Source organism: Xiphophorus maculatus, chromosome 5 (genome assembly GCF_002775205.1).
Source record: "Xiphophorus maculatus strain JP 163 A chromosome 5, X_maculatus-5.0-male, whole genome shotgun sequence".
NCBI lineage: Eukaryota > Metazoa > Chordata > Actinopteri > Cyprinodontiformes > Poeciliidae > Xiphophorus > Xiphophorus maculatus.
Genome location: NC_036447.1, coordinates 21,638,706 through 21,661,732, shown reverse-complemented (window position 1 = coordinate 21,661,732; position 23,027 = coordinate 21,638,706). Strand labels below are relative to the sequence as shown.

Sequence of the window (23,027 nt, the reverse complement as noted above, 5' to 3'; positions counted from 1 at the left end):
ATACCCACAAGAACATTCTGTTCATTTAGCATAAGCCAGGTTTATATTTGGGGAGAAAAAACCCACAGAAGGAACTCAAAATAAACGACAAAGGCTTTTAATATTCTGGTTTTTGTTTAGCATCTGAATATCATCTTCAAAAAGAAAAAAAAAATCAAGTTTAATACCAGATGGAAGTAATAAACCACCAACAAACTATCTTAACATACAATTCTAATACACAGTTCTCAACCTGCTTATGTTCCACACATTCCAGCAAGATACTGCTCTTGTAATTAAACCCGTTAGCATTTATATGTCAATAAAACAAATAAAACAAAATATTTTATAAACATTAGCACCTCTGGCATTCTTAAACGAGTTAAAGCATTAAACGGTAAACATTGTTTTTTTCGTCTTATAAACAAATGCACCAAAGGAAAGCAGAGTCGTCTTCACATTCAGGTTTAACACTGTTTTCAGTTTTAGGAACTGTGAACCCAAGCTCATTATAGCTGTTCCCTGTTTTTGATTTAATAAATTACATGATGATCTCAATATCATATGACCTTCCTGAGACAAAAATAATCAATGCAATTGTTACTAACCAAAGAAAACATTAAGTTATCACATAAAATCAGGAGTAACCAACACATGAGTAAAATATGAAACGCTTCTTTCTTACACCTCTGCAAACAAATGAAGATAATTGTAAAATAACCCAAAACATATACAGTTGTGATGGTAGGTTACAGAACGACTGCCATGTTTAAGAAATAGTGTACGTAAACTACAACCACTTCAAAATAAACACAAATGTACAGCAATGTAAAAAATAAAATGTATACAACTTTAACATGCACCTTCTGAAAAATGGAGTAAAAATATATCTCTTGCATGTAGAAACAGTACAAAACGCAAATTTTTTGCTGCCTTGCTTCTTCTGAAACGTTTCATTGACAAACAAATGTCTAATTTTTCCCAAACAAACACTAAGGTAATTGGCACTTTATATGGCAGCACCAGAAGAACAATAATAATGTTTATCTATCAACAGGCAACATTGTTAAATCAAATTCACTTCACAAAGGCTTGAAGAAAGAAAAAAAGCTAACATGGTGCTGTGCATGCATATGGCGCAATCAGATGAGCAAAAAGTGCAGGAGTGTTTTCATTACTATCCAAAACCTGAAAGCTTCCGTCTTCAGGATCTTTCTAAGACTTTTTAACCAACATTTCTGTTGATAGTAATTTCCATTGCTCAGTAATCCCACAGCAACTGAAGTGGGTTAAAATTGCAGATCTTATTAACCCCGATCTGCCAGCTGCTGTAAAAAAGGTAGCATTAAAAAAAACAGAAAAACTGCTACATGACGGGATCTACTTTTAATTCCTGCTGCTGCTACAGAATGAATGTAGAACAAAATAACAGTGCAAAAAGCTTTCTGTAAATCTCATCACTCATACACATGATGCATGCGTATATGTATCATTTCAATACAGTGAGCAACAGCATCTGCGCTCCTCAAGAAGATAAGGAACATAAATCACTGGTAGCACCTGAATGCACTTCATCATCTCCACGACCTTCCCTCATTATGCTGCTTTTTTCTTTTTTTTCCTCCTGCCTTTGTTGTAGCCTCGACCGAACCAGCCGCCCTGCAGCGACGAGGTTTCCTCCGACGGCTGCTGGTTCTCGACAGAGGGGCTTTCCAGGCCGTCGGGGGCAGCTAAGACCTCACGGTTATGGCTTTGGACTTCTTCTGGGCGAAGAGGCGTGGCTAGTTTGAAAATAGGGTCCTCTGCTCTGAGGAGACAATCATAAAGGAAGGAAAAATGTAGCTAATCAGCCATTTTGTTTTTTTGTTTACATTTTTGCATGCTTTCATAAATGTCTAGTGGCTTGCAAAAATGATTCAACCTTACAATTGCAAACTTAGGACCAACCAAACTATGAAAGAAAGTGCGGCTTGTAGTCCAGTAAAAACGATACATGCAGTAGTGCAGCCAACTGCCTTCAGACGACATCAAATTAGTTAATAGAGTCCACCTGTGCGAATATTAATCTCTGTATAAATCCAGCTGTTCTGTGAAGACAACTACCATGGAAAGGTTTAGATCACATAATAAATGTGTATTAGAGAATGGCTCAGTCAAAGTCCAGACTTGAATCCAGTTGATAATCTGTCACAAATTAAAAATAAAATAACCTTAATAAAACAAATTCACTCCACACTTTTCAGATTAAAAAAAAGGAAAGACACATATATAAACATCCTTCTTCTTCATAAACCTAAACTATGTTGTGTTGGTCTATAATATTGTAATTTATATCAGCATGTGATTTATTTCAGCACTGTTCACCATTACTAGCATCTCCAACAGAAACATCCACTTATGTCCTTAACAGAGGAAGTTAAATGGAGCATCGTTTGCAACTCTGTTGCTGTATCCAGTCCATACCTGTCATATTCAGGAATCTGGATGTTCAGCTCCTCCATGAGGAGCCTCATGACATCGTCGCACTTGCCGTGAATTTTCAGCACGGCCAGATCATCTTTTGGAGTCCACTAAAAATAGAAACAGAAACAGAAAGTCTGGTGTAGAACATCAAGGTATTTACAAAACAACCATCAAATTCAATGTACCTGGAGATTCACAATGTAGAGTTTGGGCCTTTTGTTTGCAGGCCTACTCATGGACCACAAACAAGCATATTTCTTTAGCACCTGTTGAAGTAAAAAAAAATAGTCAAAACTCATTTATTTATGTTAGATGTGTTTAGGTAGCAAAGAACTAGACTATCACAACAATAAATGTTACTGGTTGATAAGCTGTCTGACAAATTATTGTGATTTAATATTATTTCCAAGCAATATACTGATGATAACAATGCAAGTTGGCCCTCTCAAAGACTAATAAACTTTCATTATGTACAGAACACGTCACAATGGAACTGGAAGATATTTTGAATATCTAAAATAAAACACAATAACCAATAAAGAGGAAATGCAAAACCTGCCTTCAGACTGGAGCCCAAGCAGAGTATGACGTCGGCCTCGTTGGCAGCCTCCGCCGCTCCCTTCCAGTTCAGAGGTTGTTCCAGGGTTCCACGTTCCCCAAAGTGCACTATGGTGTCTCTCAGCTCACTGCCACAGTGGCTGCAGCGGCGCCCTGTCCCATGGCGGTGCAGCGACGTCCTCTCCGTCACATCAAATAAACGCACAAACTCCCTGGCAGGAGAACAGGAAGTGCACACCTGGAAACAGAGACAGTTGGTGCAACTCGGCTTACTTTGGGAGTGACTTCCGCAAGACAGTTTATAAAACAAGTCATCCATTTTGTCTGGCACAAAAACTCTATTTACAACCTGTAATCTGTGAAAGCAGATGCCTTTTAATTGTAACAGTAATGAGAACAGCCTGCCTAAATCCTATCTGGCTATTAAATAAGGAAGCTGCGTCTCACCGCCACCTTCCTACATTTCAGTTCAATTATTTTTTGATTTTCACACAAGACAGTTTATTGATATAATTACAAATATTCATCTTGTAATGCTTAAATAGTGCTTTTATCTGTAGATACAAAAGACATTTAACAAATATTTATGGACTTATGTTATTTTGTTGTCATTATTTTGTAAAAATCAGCTACGACATTCAGGGTTTTCTTTTATTTGTTTTGTTCATGATTGATTTGGAAAAGAAGTAAAACATCCAAGGTGTGACTACTTTTACAGGCTGGATATGGCTGGTTGATGGCTATAAAAAAACAAAGGTCATTCATATTTAGTCAGGGCAAATATATAAGTTAAGCCACACTAAATTCAAACTTGTGCACCAAATTCATATATTTAAAAATCATCTACAGTGTGTGTTGTGTGATTGTTCCAACACTAAAAAAAAAAAACAATGGGTCAAACTCATCCCAAAAACAGGTTCATGTAAATCTCTGACCAGAGCTACCGGTCAGTTTGAGAGGCCGTAACAAACATCACAAGGCCTAAATCAAAATAAGAACATAGGTAAAAGCATCTTTGAAGTTGGATCCCTACTATAATCAAACACAGACAAACACACCGTGTTCCAAATTATTATGCAAGTGATATTTTCTCAGATTTTCTTAAATGGTCAATGCAAATCATGATCAGTATAATTTTCAAGTCATGAACTATTAGAGTATAAATCAAATTTTACTGAACAAAGCTCCCTATGAGAACAGTATTTTTTTTCAAAAATAAAAAACTCAAAATGCACTGTTCTAAATTATTATGCACAGCAGATTTTCTAAACATTTTATGGATTATAAAGAACTGCAAACGGTCATTCTTTGAATGTGCAGCATTAAGTGGTCACATGTACTAAAATCAAAAGCTATTTCAATCAAAAACATCTCAACAGACCGAGTTACATGTTCACAGTACGATAACACTTCAGTTTTCATTAAATATCTAATGTTTTCATATCTTGTCATACGGCACTACACTATCTGATTATTGTCGTCAGCAGAGAGATCCTTTCTCGTTTCCATACTGCTTGAAACTTGTGGCCTGCTAAATAATGTGGAACATCCTTCATAAGTAGATTTCCTTTAATTGAGCTCACTAGATAAACTAATCAACCCAGCTCTCTGAAATAAATTATAGTGATTCAAAGACCCCTGACACACAATACATCTATAAATTTAATAGCACAACAAAAAATGTAATCTTTATGACACTTAAATCCAATTTGCACAATAATCTGGAACACGGTGTAGTGAAGTCAAAAATCCAGCAGCATGTAAAAAAACAAAGACATTCTAAAATGTCCACTGCTTTTGCAGTAGAACAAAAACTGAACTATCTGACAACAACATCCTGACTTACTGGAAAGTAGAAATTATTTAGTTTTAAGTGACAAAAATCAGTAAGAGACAAAAAAGAAGCCATGGTAGAGGAGTGTTACCTCGATGAACATGTTGCCATGGAGCTCAGACAGAGCTTGTCTAGGCAGACCGCTTCGCAGGTGAAGTCCATCACAGTTCTGAGAAACAACATGTTTCAGCTAAATTGGAGGAAAAAACAAGAAGACATTGAGATGTTCCTGGAAGAAAGGGAACAATCAGCACCGCCTGTTTGGGTTTTAACGTACAAGCTTCTCTTTATGCAGCATCCTGATACACATGTGTGTGACGGTTGGTGCAGCTTTGCTCAAGTCTGAAGAGCTACAAAAGAAAACAGAAATGAGAGCAATAACCAGTTCAAAATATTTCTGAAAAAGGCTTTCATTTTCCATCAGTAATATATAACTATAACTCACCTTACGGTGCGGCCCTTCTGCAGCTGCGTCCACACCCCGTTAGGTCCTCTGTAGTCTGGGATGGAGGCTGCCTAAAATTAAAGTCATCATCACTTCTGGGAAACCTTTAAGTCACAAAAACACAGAGGAAGAAAGGTCCGGCGTACCGTGCTGATTCCTGCTCCAGTGTAAACCACCAGGTGATTGGCTTGCTTGACAGCCGCAGCCAGCTGCTTGACTTTACTCTTCAATTCATCAGCCTCGTCAAACACCTGCAAACAGCGCATGAGGATAAATATGCTAGACATATTAGAAATCAGGCCCCAAAGAGAACAAATATGCTCATTTATAACTTTTATTTATCTTTCTTCACACATCATAATCTCAGTTAATGGGAGCAATTTGATGGAAGGGCCCCAATATGGAACCCTGAGGTATCCCCCTGGTGATTTTGAGTCTGTTCTGGTTGTTAAAAAAAAAGGGACCAATGGCCATACATTTAGTTATACCTCCCTGGCCGGCGTAGATGTTCTCCTAGTGACAAAAATTACTGCCCTGCAAGAGTATTTTCATTTTTATTTTTCCATTTGGTAGTCCGCTGCTCTGCTCATTCATTCATCAGGTCTCACCTCCTCCTGCTTCCTCTTCAAGACATTTCTTCGGATCTGCCTCCTGCAGAGCTCGTCCACGGCCTCTCTGTGTAGCAGCAGCGCTGCGGCCTCTTCCGCCGACCGCTCAGCTTCAGGCTTCTTCAGAACCCGTCCGACCTGCGGAACGACCGAGAACCCTCTCAGAATTACCTCCATAGCTTTAAAGCCCCGACTGCTAGATTAGCCTGCTAATGCGGTACACCGCTACCTAATTACGTTTTTCAAATGCCGCCTCACCAGTCGGAAAACCTTTCTCTCTCTTTCACGTTGTAGTATTTTGGCTTTTTCCAACGCTTTTCTCTCCGTCCGGGCTGAATTCCCGGTCTCCGGGTCCTCCTCCATTCCGACTCCGGTTAGCTGGAAACAAGCTAATCTATTCAAAACAAAGCGACTGAGAGCGGAGGCGTAGATCAACGCGATGAGGCGACCGACAGCGACCCCTGCTGCTCGGAGTGTGAAACTGCCCTTAGATTCAGAAAGTTTAGAAGAAAACAACTTGATGGTGGATTACTGCCGTGACGAGAACTTTGGAATTATAATAGAAAAAACAAATCCTTCCAAATAAACCAGAGAAACTGAACTATAAATGGATAGCATCTCGTTTCCCTACTTTTAATTTCTAACCTACTGAAATTAATTCCGTTATCAATATCGCCATGCTTTGTTGCTACCTTTGCCATTTTGTCTGCCATCTCATTTCCATTTGCCCCAATACTTACTAGTATTCACCAAAATACTACCATAAACCTCATTCTTTGTGTTTTATACATTGTCTGCTGTATCTGAGAATATCTACTATATCCTCTGAATTACTGTTATGTAAACTTTGCAATTATGAACTTCTGAACCAATGATTGTTTTAAGTGACTTGTGGTACATCACTCACCCTTTTACCCACTATAACAAAAATTTCTGGAATTAAATGCCACTCCCATCTTGTCATCTGAATTTTTTGATGCATCTCTGCAGATCTGAATGTAATTATGAAAACTATCAATATAATCCTGTATTTTCAGAAACATCACAACATAAAAATAACACAATAGGAAACCTTTATTATCAAATATAAACAAATAAATACCAAACATACTGAGCCTTTGCACACAAGAATGTAAAAAAGCAAAAATCTACACATATTATGGCAAAACTGTCATTTTAAAATGGTACAAACTGTAAGGCAACAAAATGCTTCCAAGCATGAAAAACATCCATGTCTAAAATGTGACAGTGACATTTGGATGTCTGAGAACAGAATAAGCAAAAGTCAAAACAGCCAAACTGTGCCAATACTATGGAAGGCCAACAGTGCTAAAAACGAATTGAAAATAGACTATTTAAATGTGACACAAGTATTCCAATTTCATTAAATGTCATTCTAGAAATAATGGTCCCACATGTGCAGCACATCTGTTAAGGGGGATTAACACTGCTCCAGCCAAGCTGATTGTCTTGCCTTGCAGATAATTTTTTCATTTACCAAAGTTTGTTTTTTTAAAAAAAGTTATTAAACAGTTTAAAATTATGGCACTGCAGCATTGGAACCATGAAAGATAAAAAGTGAAATAATTGTACACAAATCTGCATAACGCTTCAAATATGGATATATGTACAGACATTTAAAAAAACTTAATTATTTTTAACACTTTTGGCCCTCCATACTTCACCTGACTTTGTTGGAAGGCACATAAAACATCATTTTTGTTTTTTTATTTAGCACAGGTGCAATCACTAGCTCCAGAACGGAGTAAAAATGCACGTCAGGGGACTGAATACCCCTAAAGATGTGTGGAGTCCAAGTGAGCCATGAATTAGGAGCCAAACCGCCGGTGGCGTTTGTTTCCAACTCTTGAGAATATTCTGTTCTGATGAGCTACGATTCCTCTACTGAAAACTCTGAGCAATACAAGAAGCACATTAGATAAATAATTAGTTTTCCTGAAACAGCATCTCTATATCTCCTGGGGTCGGTCAGCTACAGCATCCATTTAGATTTTACATCTAAAAGGTTTCCTGTCTAGCATTTATTCAGTTGGCTGAGGGCACTGCTAGAGGAGTTCTCACTGGGGCCAATTAGAAAAGTGTCATCGAGGTCTAGACGAGCAAACGCTTTTGGGAACCCTCTGAGGATTTGCTTTAAACTGTCCTCGTTTTGTCTCCTGTGGTTTCTCGACTGAGAATCCAGACTTTGGGCCGGTCTGCGCCGCTGCCCCCCTGTGACATTCTGCAGCCTTTTTCTGAATCCTGGAGGGAAGAAAAGATGCTTTTTATTAGCTGAAATTTTAAATTACTGATGCCACATAAAATCTCTAGTGTTCAAGACAAAAATTATTGAAAGTCAGTGCCAGAAACATCACTTTGAAAAAATCTAACTTTTAATTTGATTAAAATTATTCATTGGGGAAAAATTCCATCCTAGAAAATAACAATCACTGGTAGCACAAATGTTGCCTCTATCAATAGTCTTCTCACATTACATTTTACAAAGGTCAAACCTACATAAAGCAATGGCTCGTTGAACATTTCTGTGTTGATTTGGAACATTACTCTGTTGCCAAACCTAATGACGACCCATTTTCAGTTCTCTGTAAGAATCCACCAGATTTTTATCTGAAGTTCTACAGAATTCTGATTAACCTGCCAAAGTAAAGGATTAAAAGACTTCTTGGTGGTACCAATAAATATACCATCAGTGATTTCTGCTTAAAACAATTACTCTTGAGTTACTTTCCACTGAATAAAGGTGATTATATTTTTTCTAAGACTTTCCATTGTCAAATTATGGGGCAGCAATACAAGATGAATGTATTTTAGAGCTTTTAACACATCCTTGACAGGGTGTCAATAACTGTGGCTGGTACTGTATATATTTTGATGTAGGCTGGGTTCAACTTGTACTGAACACACTCGGGTACACTGAGGGAAAACTCACATCCTTTCTCTCTTTCTCTCCAGGGATTTCTGCGTCGCAGCAGACAGAGAACTCTTCCCTCGGGCGCAACCGGCATGTCCGTTCTAAACAAGATTAAACACACACACACACACACCCACAGGCACAGCTTTGTCAGCAGAGATAGGAGGGACCAAAGGGTAGAAATATATATACAAAGGACTTGAGTAACTCAGTCTTCTAGCCATAAAGGCGCTTTTAGTATTAAAAAATAAAATATGTTTGTTTTTTATTTTTGGCCATTTCTACTTTGGTCTCCTTTGTCTAAAGGACATCTACCTTGATCTTTTAAGTCATGGTGCCATAATTGTTTAGAGAGAAATTGTTTATTGTTGCAATCTGCCTAAAAATGCAACACTTAAGTTTACTTCTAAATTTAGTTAGTGTTGACAAGCTGTTAGGTCTGAGAAGATGAGTTTATGTCTGTTTCTATGAACGTTGCATGTGTTACCTCAGGAAGAACTTGCTGCACCCTCTAGTTTAAGTAAGAATGTCTACAATGATTTTCAAAGGTGAATATTTTTTATTAATGAGGACCAGTAGTGATATCTTCTTGTTTTATCGTTCTTAAAGGGGCGGTATTTTGTGCTTTTCCAGCCACATAGTGCCATTTTATAGCAGAGCCAAGTAACTATGTTACCTTCAGTTGTTACAAAAATGCTGTATATATCAAACATAAGTTAAAAGAAATTTGATTTCGCAATTTAGCTTCTTGAAATTGGGCCTGTGTCTCTTTAAGAAGCTACTGCTCTTTCGGAAACTCTGCCTTCGGTACATCAGCATAACAATAATCCTCCACTATGCCGTTAACAACCGTTTTCACTCAGCAGTTCATCATACTCCCGGTTCCACCAGGTGTTTGCTAATTGCTGCTGCCGCTAGTCTGAAGGAGCTGAGTGGGAGGAGGGCTGCTCTGTGAGGCAGAAGCTCAGCTGGAGGAGCTTTGAGAGATCAAGGATTTCTCAAACATGCATGAAAGAATCAAAGCAATCCATGTTTTTGATGAGACATGACAATACAAGATGGTATGAAGTTTGAAAAAGTCGGGCGTGCCGTGGTGGCATAGTGGTTAGCGCGACCCATGTTTAGAGGCCTTGAGTCCTCGACGCTTCCGTCGTGGGTTTGACTCCCGGACCCGACGACATCCCCCCTTTCTTCCTGTCAGCCTACTTTCATATAAGGGACACTAGAGCCCACAAAAGACCCCCTGAAGGGGTAAAAAAAGTTTGAAAAAGTCAATTTTACATTATACCACCCCTTTAAAGAGAAATCTGTATCTAGAGGTCAAAAGTTAATGGAAACTGGAGATCTAAAATTGAATACAAAATTCTGATTGGTGCGTCTCTAAATAAAACAACACATGATACTCCATGTGTTGTTTTATTCATTGCATGTCAAGTCCTGGTAAGAGTGATCAGATAAAAACATTAAGGCTAGAAACGAAACACCCATTTTTACTTTGACTCGACATAAATGAAAAAAATAAATAACTGAGCCATGATACAAGTACGCTCCATGGTACTTTATTACGGACCCAGATGGTCCAGAATCACCTGTTGTGCACCTGCATCTAATTCTACCACCCCAGGATTTACCGCACACTGTGGGGAGATTACCTGCCGTCTGAGCTGCCTCTCCCTGGCCAGCTCTCTGTCCCATCTGATCAGCTGCATCTGCTCTCCGGCTGACAGACTGAAGAATATGTCGTAAACCTCATAACGGGCAGCACGCAGCTGGAGAGAAGAAACAATTAAAACGCAGAAGATGGTTTTAATGATTAGCTCGTAACGGCGCGAGTTAACAGATGTCTGTACGGCATGTGTTTGTGTTCACACCTGCAGAGCAACTCTCTCCTGCAATAATACATCTTGCCTACTACAGCGATCCACTCTGCTGGCGCTCTGCTGCTGGAAGGCTTGCAGGAACTGCTGCGTGTCCTACACACACACACACAGATACACACACGCACACACCCCGCAACATATGGAGAGTACTGCAAAAATATCCATACAGCCTATGCTGTTCCATATTTTGTCTTATTGGTGTTTTGTTTGGGTGTAATGTGATAAGAAAAGCACAAAGCAGTTGATAATTGTGACACACTTTATAAAAAAATGCGTACAAATGTTTTCAAAGTGAGGTCCGGGGGCCATTTGCGGCCCCTGGACTTATTTTGTGTGGCCTCTTGCCCACAATTCAAGAATAAATTAGAACAGTTGGAACAAAAAGACGACTTTAAATTAAAATCTACTTACAAAAATGTTAAGACGCAACACAAAGTGATAATTTTTCCAAAGCTTTCTGGTTGCCTGCTTCTATCATGGTAACTAGGACCACATCTACTCATTGACATATACTCTAAAGTACAACTTGGTGAAACCAAATCTGATTTTAATTGCTGTATTAAACCTTGGCTAGTTTTTCAAATGAGTACTGACCTAGATCTGTTTTTCATTGCCGAGAATAAACAAAATGCATTTTAAGTTTTCTTCAACTGAGCCAAAAATAAAAAGCAAACTGGACGCCTTTCATTTAAAAGGAAAAATGTGTAAAAACCACTTGAAGTTTTGGATCTATGATCTCATTCCTACAATAATCTGATTACTCTATTTGTTTAATTAAAAGAGTTCATGGCGATGTCCCAGTCTGAAATTCATATCATAAATTGGTCCGATATCAGTCTAAAAAACGAGTATCGGGTTATATATGGTTTGCATCTAAAAGAACGCCGGTAGAAGAACTCTTCTAAAGCATTTCTACCCAGCAGCGCTTGGATGCTGGGTAGAAATCAAAAAATCTGCTTGGATGCAGATTCATTGGTTAATAATAAATCAGTCAATTGTTATTGTTTCTCTATCACTTGATCAAGCCTTTTTTTTTAACAATCCACACAACAAAACAAGTAATAAAATTATGTACGATTCAAGCTGATATCATATTGGCATCAGCCAATAATCAAAGCTGCGACATCAACATCATACCAGAAGTGAAAAAGTTGTATCCCTAGTATTTCATCCATGGTTTATTGTTGAGTAGGATTTTAGTTTTTAAAAATTATATTTCTTCTGTCTGCGAGTGGTTTGAGGTGACGATTTTGACACGTGACAAAAAGTTTGGACACTCCTGGTCAATCATGCAAAATCTAAGAAAGTACATTGATATTTCTGCTTGTTAAAATGAGAAAATGTGAAAAAAAAAGTCTCAGGGCATGAATACGTTTGCCAGCCACTTTTTATCATCAAACCCTGGTGAGCGTCAGTCCTGCTGTTTTTACTCACCCTGATGGTGCGCACCAGCTGCGCAATTCTCTCCGTCCGTAGAATCCTGCGAGTTAGAAAGCCTTTTACGGCTGCAGCCACCAGGGGGCGGCAGCGCCGCGAGAGCGGGCTCAGGGGCTGATGAAGCCAGAGAGAGAGGGGAAAAAAAGAGGGTGAATAATGATAAGAGAGGGGGAAGACAGAGGAGAATGCTAATTCCATCAATGACAACCAATTAATTTCCACCACGGCATCTCAAGGTCCTTTTGCTGGCATCTGTTCGGAGCATCGGCGCAAGTGGACTCGCGGCTCATCATTAGAACAGAGAATAATAAACAGAATAATAAGCAGCTGATGTGCTGTCACTCACTTGTTGATTCAAGAGCCGCAGCTTTAAAGGGTCACGTTTGTTAAACAAATGGAGTCTAACGGGAACTCGGGTTGTTGATTAGATCCGGCACAATAGCACGCGATTGGTGCTGATTACGATTAAAAATATGTGGAGCAGGATAAGAAACTGCACAGGTAAAAGGTGGAGATGTTGTGGTAATACCTGAGGGAGGCTGGAGAAGGTCAACGCGTCCCCAAGTCGAGAGCAGGGAGACACGTCCTGCAGGAGACGGTAACGTGTTGCCAACACCTGAGATGGGCAGAAGGAGAGAGCAAATATGAGGATGGGTGTGTATGTGTGTGTAGGCACAGGTGTGTGTGTGTGTGCGTCTGGGAGAAGACAAGGGTGGAAAATATTGAATTGGAAAGGACAGCAAATGAGGCAGGAGGAAGAAATTAATTGAGGGTAGAGAGAAGAAGACAGAAGGGGAGTGACGGGGCACAGAGGGAAGAAGGATGAGACGAGGACCAGAGAGATCCGGGGAAATTAATACAAGCAGACGGTAAGAACAATGTTGGAGGTGGAATAATAGAAAACAAAGAGAGGGAGCGAATAAAAAGAAGAAGGAATCATTAGCGGCGGCGCTCAGCGGGACGATCTGGCGCTTAACCACAGACGCTCATGAATTAAGCAAATTACTGTATCTTTCCCTTTTCTGTGTCAATTCCCTCAGTCCCCCCTCCTTCCGCCCTCCGCCGGAGAGTCCGGCCAGCTCGCTCTCACCGCGTCACAGAGCCAGAGAGAAGTCTTCTTTATTAAACAGCTTATGTTAATTATATTGTTGTTAAGGATACATAAATTAAACAGAGACCACAATTAACAGGGCGAGGACGGCAGCCAAGAACAAATATACGGACACGGGCTACGGAACCGGGAACAGGTTGCCAGAGAACAGCGGGCGTCCTTGAAGCCTTGCATGGTCACACACACACACGCTCACCCCCACCCACGCACGCACACGCCCACACGCATTCACACACACAAGCACAGGGAAACAGGCAGCCGTGCCAGCTTGTCTTTTAGGGATGTAATGAAACATTTATGGTAGAATCCCCCTTTTTCTCCAGACTGGGGGGAGTCTGAAGGTCTCTCGTAACGAGCAGACGTCTGCAGTCTGGCCCCAGCCCAGGAGCTCACTCTCACAGGTAGGCACATGACCTGCGCGGGAACGCTTATGTGCTTTTAGTCTCAAAAGAAACATTAGCAGCCCGAGTTATTATTCTTCTGAAACAGTCAGAAATTCATAAAGAGCTTTCCAAAAAGACAAAGTCGAGACGAGCCAGACGTTGATTTATAATTCCTCAAAGGTGACTTTGGGTGAGCCGAGAACCCCAGGCAGGGTGAGTTATTGGTGCTGTTCTGGAATTACGCTGCACAGAATCTGTACGGCAATAAGTGATGCAATCCGATGCAAGAGGCAGGCCAATGGGAGGATGCTGCGCTGTTACAATACCGTGCCTCAGAGTAAATGTTTTACTGCTGTTGGTGTTTCAGAAAGATACAGATGCAGACCCACTTGTTATTGGCCCCGCTGGTAAAGATGTGCAAAAAGCTGTGAAATAAATTCTGATTTAAGTGTTTTGTTTTTTTTTTTAAATCCAGCTTTTCATTTGAGAACATTTATTCAAATGAAAAACAAACAAAATCATGTTTGGAGATGCTTGTTTTTAACAAAATCTCTAGCAGCTCAGTTGTTGCCAGTCCAAACAACCCCATGAATATTCATGGAACTGAAACTGGTTTATTTGTTTAAACTTTTACTTTCCAACTTTCCTTTTAAATACCTTTTAGAATGAGAAGATAAACATTTTATTGCCTAAAATGCGATAGCAACATTCCTATAGTGAATATTTGATCATTTGTAGCAAAGGAAGCATCTACAGCTAAAGAAAAAAAATAGCGTTTACTAATCTTTTGTTGTTTTTTTTATTATTATTAATAACTGTATAGCAAAAGTTGTTTAACAGGAGTTTGTTTTATTAAACAGAATTTGAACCAGGTGAATCTAAAAATGCCACTCGAGAAGTTCAGGGTAAAACAACATCTTAAATGCAAAATGTATATATGTTTTTTTGGCCATTTTTAGGAGTCTACATGCCAGTTAATGATTACTCAATGTCTACATTAGTAGACGATTATTGCAATTATCAATTAATCACCATTAATTCGACTAATTGTTTCAGCCCTATTTTCAATTTCACAGTCAGCAATTCCAATACTTTATGAGTAATTTATTTTTTGTCAAAGTGAAGTCAAAAATCAAAATAGTACTTATTCGCTTATCAAATAGTTTTCACTGTTATTATCAGAAGTTGGATTACAGGCAAACTAAAGAGCGCTGGGACTAAAATAAAAGGCAAAAATGCACGATAAAGGCTTCTGTGATTCTGTTGTTGAAACATTTCCTTGGTGCTTGTAGAACAGAGACTGTTGGACTGTGAGAAACCGAGTTCACTCAGTGTCTCCTCAGTCTAATACCTTCCTGTTTATCACCTGCTTGACAGCAAGGAGTTCCCAGCTGACTGTTTAAACTCCTCATCTCCCCGGCTTGTCCTCTCTTGAATCCTGCTCATAAAACGACTGCAATATTGAAGTAATCAAAATCTAATTTGACTTCTCAGGACTGTCTCATGATTTGATGATTAAGGCGGATCATAAAAACAAAACAAGAGCTGTTTTATGGCAATTTATTTTTCACAAGTCCTACACTTGAAAAATAAGAACTACGGCATTTCTTCCTAGCTGAACAGACTGTCCATGTTATTCAACTGCAGAATAATTTAAGTGGACCACAACCGTCCATTGCCAATCAGTGCCAAGGAAAATGAACGGTGCTCTGGGATTTGCGAACGCCAGCCAACAGCGTGTCAAGCAGCATCGCGCCAAGTTATTTCTGCTTCCCAAGTTGCATTTTCTTTCGAACATTTTAGATGTGTTCTAGGGAGAAAAAAAATAATCGTATAGTTGGCGTTTCCGCCAATGTTTTTGAGCGACGCGCCACTCAAATCAGAGAAATCTGTGAATACTAAACAACAAATGGGTGGGGATCCAAATATAATGTATTTGTGAAAGCATGTCCTATAAACTCTGATATTTTGATATAAAAGGTTTGTTCTCAAACAAAAAGACCATGAAATAGGGTTTCTACACAATCTGCATGACCTGTGCTGGTACCTAACACATACACAAACACACTCACTGCACTTGGCTAACAAATGAAATTAAGACTTTTAAATAAAACATAAGTACTGACTATGGTCTGTACTTATGTATTTAAATTTGTAGGCACAGATCTGCTTTAATTATGTTTTAATGATCTCACCTGTAGGAGTTCTTCCTGCTGCTTCCTGTGCTCCTCTTGCAGGGCTCGGACTTGAGCTGCATGGATCTGTTTCAGTCGCTCTTGTTTACTTTTCAGTGTCTCTTGTTTCTGAAAGCTGCAGCCTTCAGACAAATACTCCCCAGCTAACGTTGACAAAAACAAATGGTCAAAAGTTAAAAATTATTTCAAGGCCAAATTCAGATGCAGAATAATTAGAGAAGAAAGCCGTCCTTGATCAGGAACAGCTCTAACTGATGACCAGGTGGTCAGAAAGTCAAAGTTAATTTTCCAACCAAACCATGCACCAGATATAATGATCACTTTTCATTGAGACTGGGCAAAGGAAACTGCAAGCAGTTGTTTTTAAAGGAACCTGCATTTTAAATGAATTGTCAAAACACATCTGAGGTTCACTGAGGCTGCAAGAAAGCAAGAGAGAGCAAGATTTTAAGCAAATAAGTGGAAGGCTAACTGGAACATAGCAGTTTTATCCTTCTGAACTTCTCTGCATTTGAAAATGTCTAGAATATGCACACAAAGATAACCGTTTCTGTAATGCCAGCTATGCCAACTGAGCTTCTCACAAATATTTGGGCTAAAGTCGGTTTAAAATAGGGACTGTCCCAATCTAATATTGATATCAGACTGATCATATCTAAAATCTCTGACAGAAACACTCCACTCCAGCACTGAGTCCGCCCCAGCATTTCTATCCAGCAGGGATTGTATCCTGCATGCAGACTCAATGGTTAACAATAAATGTGTCAGTTATTCCCAAACCTGTTGTTGTTGGCTATTCTCTTAGTAATGTCACTTGAACAAGTCTTTTCTAACATGCAACACTATAAAAAAAATAATGAAAGTATACATGATTCGTGCTGATATCGTATATCGTATAAACTCTAATTGGTGACTTTCTTATCCTACTATCTTTCTACTTAACTTCATTTATTATAACTAATTATTCGTGCTTTCTCTTTCAGGATATCTGTTCTACTGTTTGAGAGAAATAAAACCTGCATATCTCAAAACCCCGATAGTCCTTCACTCTGTCCTTACCTGTAGGAGTGCCGGAGTTTGGTCTGACCATAGAGTCCACTGCTCGGCCCCCTCCTTCATTCATCTCCATGGTCCCCTCGGTCACATGCATGAGCAGTCTCCGTTTGACCTTAGACACCCCCGACTGATCCTCAACACCACTCTCTGGAGTCAGACCCTTTGTCTGACTGTAACTACGCTGTGAGCCGAGGTCGGATCCTGATCCTTCCTGCAACCAAAGGTCCGACGGTGTGTCCACGTCATACGACCGATTAAGAAACTGTGAGGGAGCGGGGCCCTCAGAGCCAGCAGCTATATTCCCCACTCTTTCCTTAAGATGTGAAAGGTGAGCCGCAGAGACGTATTTGCAGGCAACATTTCGGAAAATACTGGGTATTCGCATCTGCTGTGCTACGGACATTGTATTTTTAGAAAGGAGTTGTTCCGTTTTGGAAACACCACGCTGTGTATTACCATTGCCTCCTCCTTCTGGACTCATCTCATTTCTGTTTTCTTTTATTGAGGCTCGGACCTGACTATGCTGGCCTAGTTTAATAATCTCAGAGCCGTTCTGTAGGGAAACATCCCTGAGACTTGACTTTGGATTAGGTCCCACATCTTTATCCATGTTCTTAAACTGAATGAATGATTGTCTTTGCCATAAGTCATCTACTTCATTGTCATCATCATCATCATCATCATCATCATCATCATCATCATCATCATCATCATCATCATCAGCAGCAGCAGCAGCAGCAGCAGCAGCAGCAGCAGTAGCATCCTGTGTGTCCTCCAAACAGCAGGAGGAATCATCCGGACCAGCGTTTTCGATTTGCTCATAGTCCTTGCTGCTCTCAAGGTTCTCATCACTTTGCACGCTGCAGTCAGGTTCCCGGCGATCGTCCAAGTTCTCTTTGACTGTGGACTCCAGATCTGAGATCAGTACCTTCAGACTGCACAGGTTGGACTCGAGCTGATCGATGTGCAGCGAACCTTTGGCGAACACGCTTGTGGCATCGTCTCCAACGATGACATTCCCAGAAGGAACCTCCGTTGGGCTCTGTTGGCAATCGAGGTTTAAGTCCTTAACTCTGACCTCGTTAAAGTCAGAACTGGAATCTGATTTGGGTTCTGGTGTTCCTGCAGCATCGTCTGTTTTATTTTTGCAGGGAACGGGACTCAGACAGAAGCTTGGGATTGGAACAGAACGGTACTTCTCGACTCCGCCATGAAAAGACGGCAGACAAAGTGGCTCATAAAACGCTCCTTGGATAAGGGAGGTTTTCATCAAAGACTGCTGCTGCTGAATCAAAACACTGACCTGTTTAGGTGTCGCTATGACCTCTTGAGAACTGTTCAGCTTGTTTTTTAAGAATGTCTCTTCTTCAATGCTGAGGCGTTCCATGGCTTTTCCATCTTCTGCTACGCCTTCGCACTCAATCCTGTTTGTTTTCCAGGGTTTCTGAGGCGAGGGTTTCTCCGACCAGATAAGAGTGCCTCTCCCCTCCTTAGTCTTTTTGCCCTCTACTGTAACAGCGCCCTTGTGATGTAACTCCTCGTTCTCCTTGTCAGAAAGGCTCGGCTCCTCTGCTCGCCCTTTTGGCTTCTCCTGAATTCTCTCCTGGTGCATTTTAGTGTTTTTGGCTTGGTTCCTCAGCATCCGCTGGCGCCGCCGATACTCCTGAGACTTCTTCAGCAAAGCCTGGAGGCTCAGAGGACGAGACTCCTTGGGTTGCTTTAAGTCAGCGACGTCAATCTCAATGTCTGCAGGTTCTGCCTCCGCGTTGCTGGGGGGTTTCTGAACATGGACGACTTCTGTCAGATTTAGCGACCGCTGTAAATCTGCATTGTCTGACAGGCTGTTTTTTTCTGATGAAGCAAGTGATCCGTCATTTGTTTCTGTGCTGCTATTCCTGGCAGGATTTAGTTGGGCTGTAAAAGGAATGTCAACCTCTTTGTTCCGACTGTGTGGACGACTGAATTCAGGCTGTTCAGCTCTTAAAGGATCACATCTCTGTGAATTGATGTGAAATGAGGTGCTACACAGATCTTTAGGTCCCATTATGTTTATGCAAAAGAACGACTCGAGTCCAGTCCTCTCTAGCTCCTCTCCATCTATGGGAGGATGGCTGATAATATCAGGCATCTTGGCAATTGTATTTGAGGTGCTGTGAAGGAAAAAGCCGCTATTGTTGTTCGTTTCTTCTGTCGTCCAGACGTCAATCGTCCGGACAGAATCAGCTGTGGCGTTTTCTTGATTCTCACAAGTGATATAACCTGAGGATAGTGACTGGTGGCTTGCAGTATTAAAGGAACATGGCTGTAATCCTTGTTGGCTGTCCAGTCTCTCAGTAAGGTATTCTTCCTGGAAACTTTGCTGAGGCGGCATACTTGAAGGAAGAAAGGCACTGTATGCTGTGGAAATCTTTGGAGGTTGGGCGATGCCATTCTTTAATTTCCCGGCAGGTCCTGGTGAAAGACTTTCCCTGGTTCCAACGGAAACATCACTGCAGGACATGGAGAACCTGCTGTTGTTATGCAAGTGTGGAAACTCAAATTTAGTCTCCGTTTCTTGGAGTAAATCCTGCAGTGTTGGTGTCTTTCTCAGCTGCACAGACAAGACAAACAAAATACAGTAATTAGACCGAAGGAAAAGTTCTTTTAACAATGTCATAAAAGGCAACAAAATGACAGATGCTCTAATCAGAGTTTAGTTGTTGTAATGGTGTCAAACACCAGTTTTGTAACCAAAGCTGATTTCTCTTTAAGATTAACAGCGTTCAAAATACGTGTTTTTGCTTTTCTCCAGGGTTTGGCTGATTTAAGACAAAGATAAAATGTTGACATTTCAAATTGTTTTTAGCATATTTTATTGGTAATTAGCACAGTTAGCAACAACCACTGTAAACAGCTGTCTCTGTGTGTATTTCATGGAGAATGTAGACTCTCAATACTTAGCAGTATCCAAAACACTCCCATTACAAAACCAGAATGTTCCATGGCAGTGTTTAAAAGATAAAGAGCAGAAAATGGAGGAACTTTGCAGAAATAAGTTCAGCCTTCCTGTTATCTGCTGAAAGTCTCACCTTTTGCAACTGCATGAATGACCAGTGAAAATGTTTCCTAAATGAATACAGCTGCATTTTAAATGTTTTCTTAAACCTTTAGACTTCTCTGCCTTTATTGTTAAAAACATCTCACTGAAACTAAAAAAGCTTAGCTTCTTCCTTCAGTAACGACTTCAACACTGACGAGTGTTGCTATTAGCGCAACCCATTAGCACTCAGAGTATTTAGTGACCAGAAAGTGATCAGATTTTGTAGTTTATAACCGGTTGGTCAAGCTAAAATTCCTCTAATTCAAATCTTCAGCTAATTTCTCAGTGATTTCCTCATTAAACTGAATCTTTATACGTTTTTTATTTTGTTTAGACCTCTATTATATAAAAACTGTTGAAACAAAATATCTTCAAACAGGGGTTTCTTTCCAACATGATCTGGGTTTCAAAGCAAATTCACAAACTTAAGGAAACAGACACTAGTATGTGGAGACAATTCTTCAAAATATATAAAGAGAAAGAATAAATGTAGATACCATTTTAACAAATTCCTCCACAGCAGTCTGAAGAACACAGCTATCCTCACCCTCACACTAAAGTGTTATGATAACAGAGGATTTAGAAGCTATTTATGCTTTCGCATTAAATTAAAAATATTTTTTGGCCAGTGTAAAAATTACTTTTGGAGAGAGAAAAAATGAGAAAAGAACCAAAGATTTTGGGGAGTAAAATTAAACCAGTTTAAACTGCATTTATCCAACTGGAAGCACTTGTTAATTCATCTTTCTCGGATACCTAGGAGGAATCCTCTGTGGTGTTCCTGGTAATTTTCTTGATTTATCTTCCCCATAGGAGACCTGATTTAAAAGACTGCTGGGGTGTTTTACCTTTATTAAACTACTGTTGCAAATCTTTAGCAACTCCCAAAGTCCCTGGGCAACTTAAATCTATGCATCATTGTCCAGCAGAGGTAACTATCACCGCATGTTCCTAATGTTAATGTTTTAAACCAAAGTGAAGCTATAAGTATTGTCCTCTCCGCTCATGCTTCCACTGTCCTCAAAAACTTTATTCTTTAAAATAGCAGGAAGTTATTTCTCCCCTCGGTGAGCAGCAAGTTAAATACTGACAGGTTTGATTCTGTTTCCCCAAAAATGCACCAAACTGAACACTTTCACTTTTATCAATCTGTACAAACTGGATGTTCTTTAAATGCACATCATTTTGAGTTTGGTATGAAACAAATCAAGATTAGATATGCGTTTTAATAACTGAGGGTAATTTTGTAATCACTCAATTTTCTGTTGGACCTCTTTTAAGGAACCAGAAGCACATTAAAAGTGCTAATTCAATTAAACTCAACATACTTTTTTTTTTATCCCAAAGGAAATCTAAATGGTATCTCAACTCATATAATCCAAGTATCTTTAAAGAATCGCCGTGGATGGTGATGCAGTGAGCAGAAAAAAACAAACTGAAAGCAGTCAGCCTTACAAATCTTAACTAAATAATGTTGCCGTACAATAATCTTCAATAAGTATTGTGGCAAATATCATCAAAATGTTTTCCACTTTTCTTCTTAGAGGTCAGACCTCAAAGAAGAAATTGGTGTTGGCCAGCAATAGCCTTATCTTTGCATCCCTGTGCAGTATAATTACCTGAACGCTGTACAGGATAGTTTGCACATGGGCCATTCTGGAGTCATCCTTGAGCTTTTTGCTGGCTCTACCTTCCTGTGCTTCGTCTCTGTGTCGCCTCATCTCTTCTCTCTGTGTCCCTGAGAGCTGTTTTCAACACAAAGCACACTGGTATTCTTAAACAAAGCATAAAACTAAGAAGCAACAGCACGTTCAAGCTCTTTTTAATATTCAACCATGTTTAACCGTGCAGTAAACTTCACATCTGGTCAGATTGTACGATGAGCGGTTTCCCCCGAAAGGTATTTGTGCATTTTCATGTTAATAAATGGCTACAAGAAGCCTAGATCATAAAGCAGTGACTGCTACCGAGATGAGCAGAGAACAACTTGTCTTAAAACTAGCATCGTACCAGTGGAGGGAGGATAGGTCGTCCATAAAACTGGATGAGGGAGGATGCTGATAAAGGTCTGCGGTGTTCCTCCTCTTCTGCCTCATTTTTCTTCAGTCTAGAGAGACAAAGCTGTGCAAACTCTGCGTAGTTCTCCATCAAGTTGCATGAGGACACAATAGGCGGTAACTGAGGGTGTTAACAGAACTAAACTACACCACTAATGTTTGCTAACGCTAGCTGACACCGGCTAGTAGCAGCTAGCTAAGTTAGCTAACATAACGTTCCGTGTTGGTAAGCTGTTTATTTCATGACCAACTACTCAGCTCGAAACACCAACATGTAGGAATTGGGTTGGTAGAGGTTTCCGGTTTACCGAGAAAGAAAGGATGAGGTCTATCGAGCAACAGCTAAAGAAAGTCTCCATGGTGAAGGACCAGTGTTTACATTTTACCCGCCTCTCCTCCAGGAGCAACAGCCGGTGACAGTTGGACGCCGCTGGGACGGTGAGAAAACCCGGAGCGGACTGCCAACGAGGTGGCACCATCCAAAGATACAGCACAACAAAACTACACTTTCACACATGTAAAATGCTGCAAACTTTACAATATCCCTTCAAATAATAATAGTAATAATCAGGGAAACTTACAGAGACATTTAAATACATAGTCTTGATTTTTTTTTTTTTTTATGTATTTTCTAATTTTGTCTTTGTCTGCCTGCCTCAATTGCCTATCACTTTGCTGCTGTTACGCCTCAATTTCTCATCTGTGGAACAATAAAGAATATTTCTATTCTATTCTGTTTTGCAGTATATTAGACACAGTTTCAGAGCTTGCACCATTTTTATAGGAGGAAATAATAATAACACCAGAAAAATAAACCACTGGTACATCATAATTTTTTTTTATAAAAAAGTTACTGAATTGAACAAAACTCCTAAGCTAGCAATAAAAGTTATGTCACTGTCTTCACTCTCAGAACGTCTAACTTCTCATTGTTTGAAGTGTTATATTGTTCTGGGTAAGTGACTTTTTCAGTATTCTGCTCCATTATTGTCTTGACAATGTCTTACACC

General features: G+C 39.9%; 2 protein-coding genes across 2 annotated transcripts; both read right to left on the bottom strand.

Annotated features, from left to right (window-relative positions):
- Positions 1-81: 81 nt before the first annotated feature.
- Positions 82-6,330, bottom strand: sirt7 (sirtuin 7). The gene is made up of 10 exons (XM_005805129.2): positions 6,146-6,330; positions 5,888-6,025; positions 5,426-5,530; positions 5,280-5,350; positions 5,112-5,184; positions 4,926-5,024; positions 3,002-3,238; positions 2,628-2,708; positions 2,443-2,549; positions 82-1,786 (listed from the first exon to the last, which is right to left on the bottom strand). The coding sequence occupies exons 1-10, from the start codon at positions 6,248-6,250 to the stop codon at positions 1,576-1,578; spliced, it is 1,227 nt and encodes a 408-aa protein (XP_005805186.1). The 5' UTR covers positions 6,251-6,330; the 3' UTR covers positions 82-1,575.
- Positions 6,331-6,949: 619 nt separating this feature from the next.
- On the bottom strand, positions 6,950-22,502 carry LOC102223136. The gene is made up of 10 exons (XM_023334457.1): positions 21,971-22,502; positions 21,580-21,705; positions 16,885-19,471; positions 15,826-15,968; positions 12,666-12,752; positions 12,134-12,250; positions 10,691-10,792; positions 10,472-10,588; positions 8,838-8,920; positions 6,950-8,149 (listed from the first exon to the last, which is right to left on the bottom strand). The coding sequence occupies exons 1-10, from the start codon at positions 22,106-22,108 to the stop codon at positions 7,990-7,992; spliced, it is 3,660 nt and encodes a 1,219-aa protein (XP_023190225.1). The 5' UTR covers positions 22,109-22,502; the 3' UTR covers positions 6,950-7,989.
- Between the last annotated feature and the right edge of the window lie 525 nt (positions 22,503-23,027).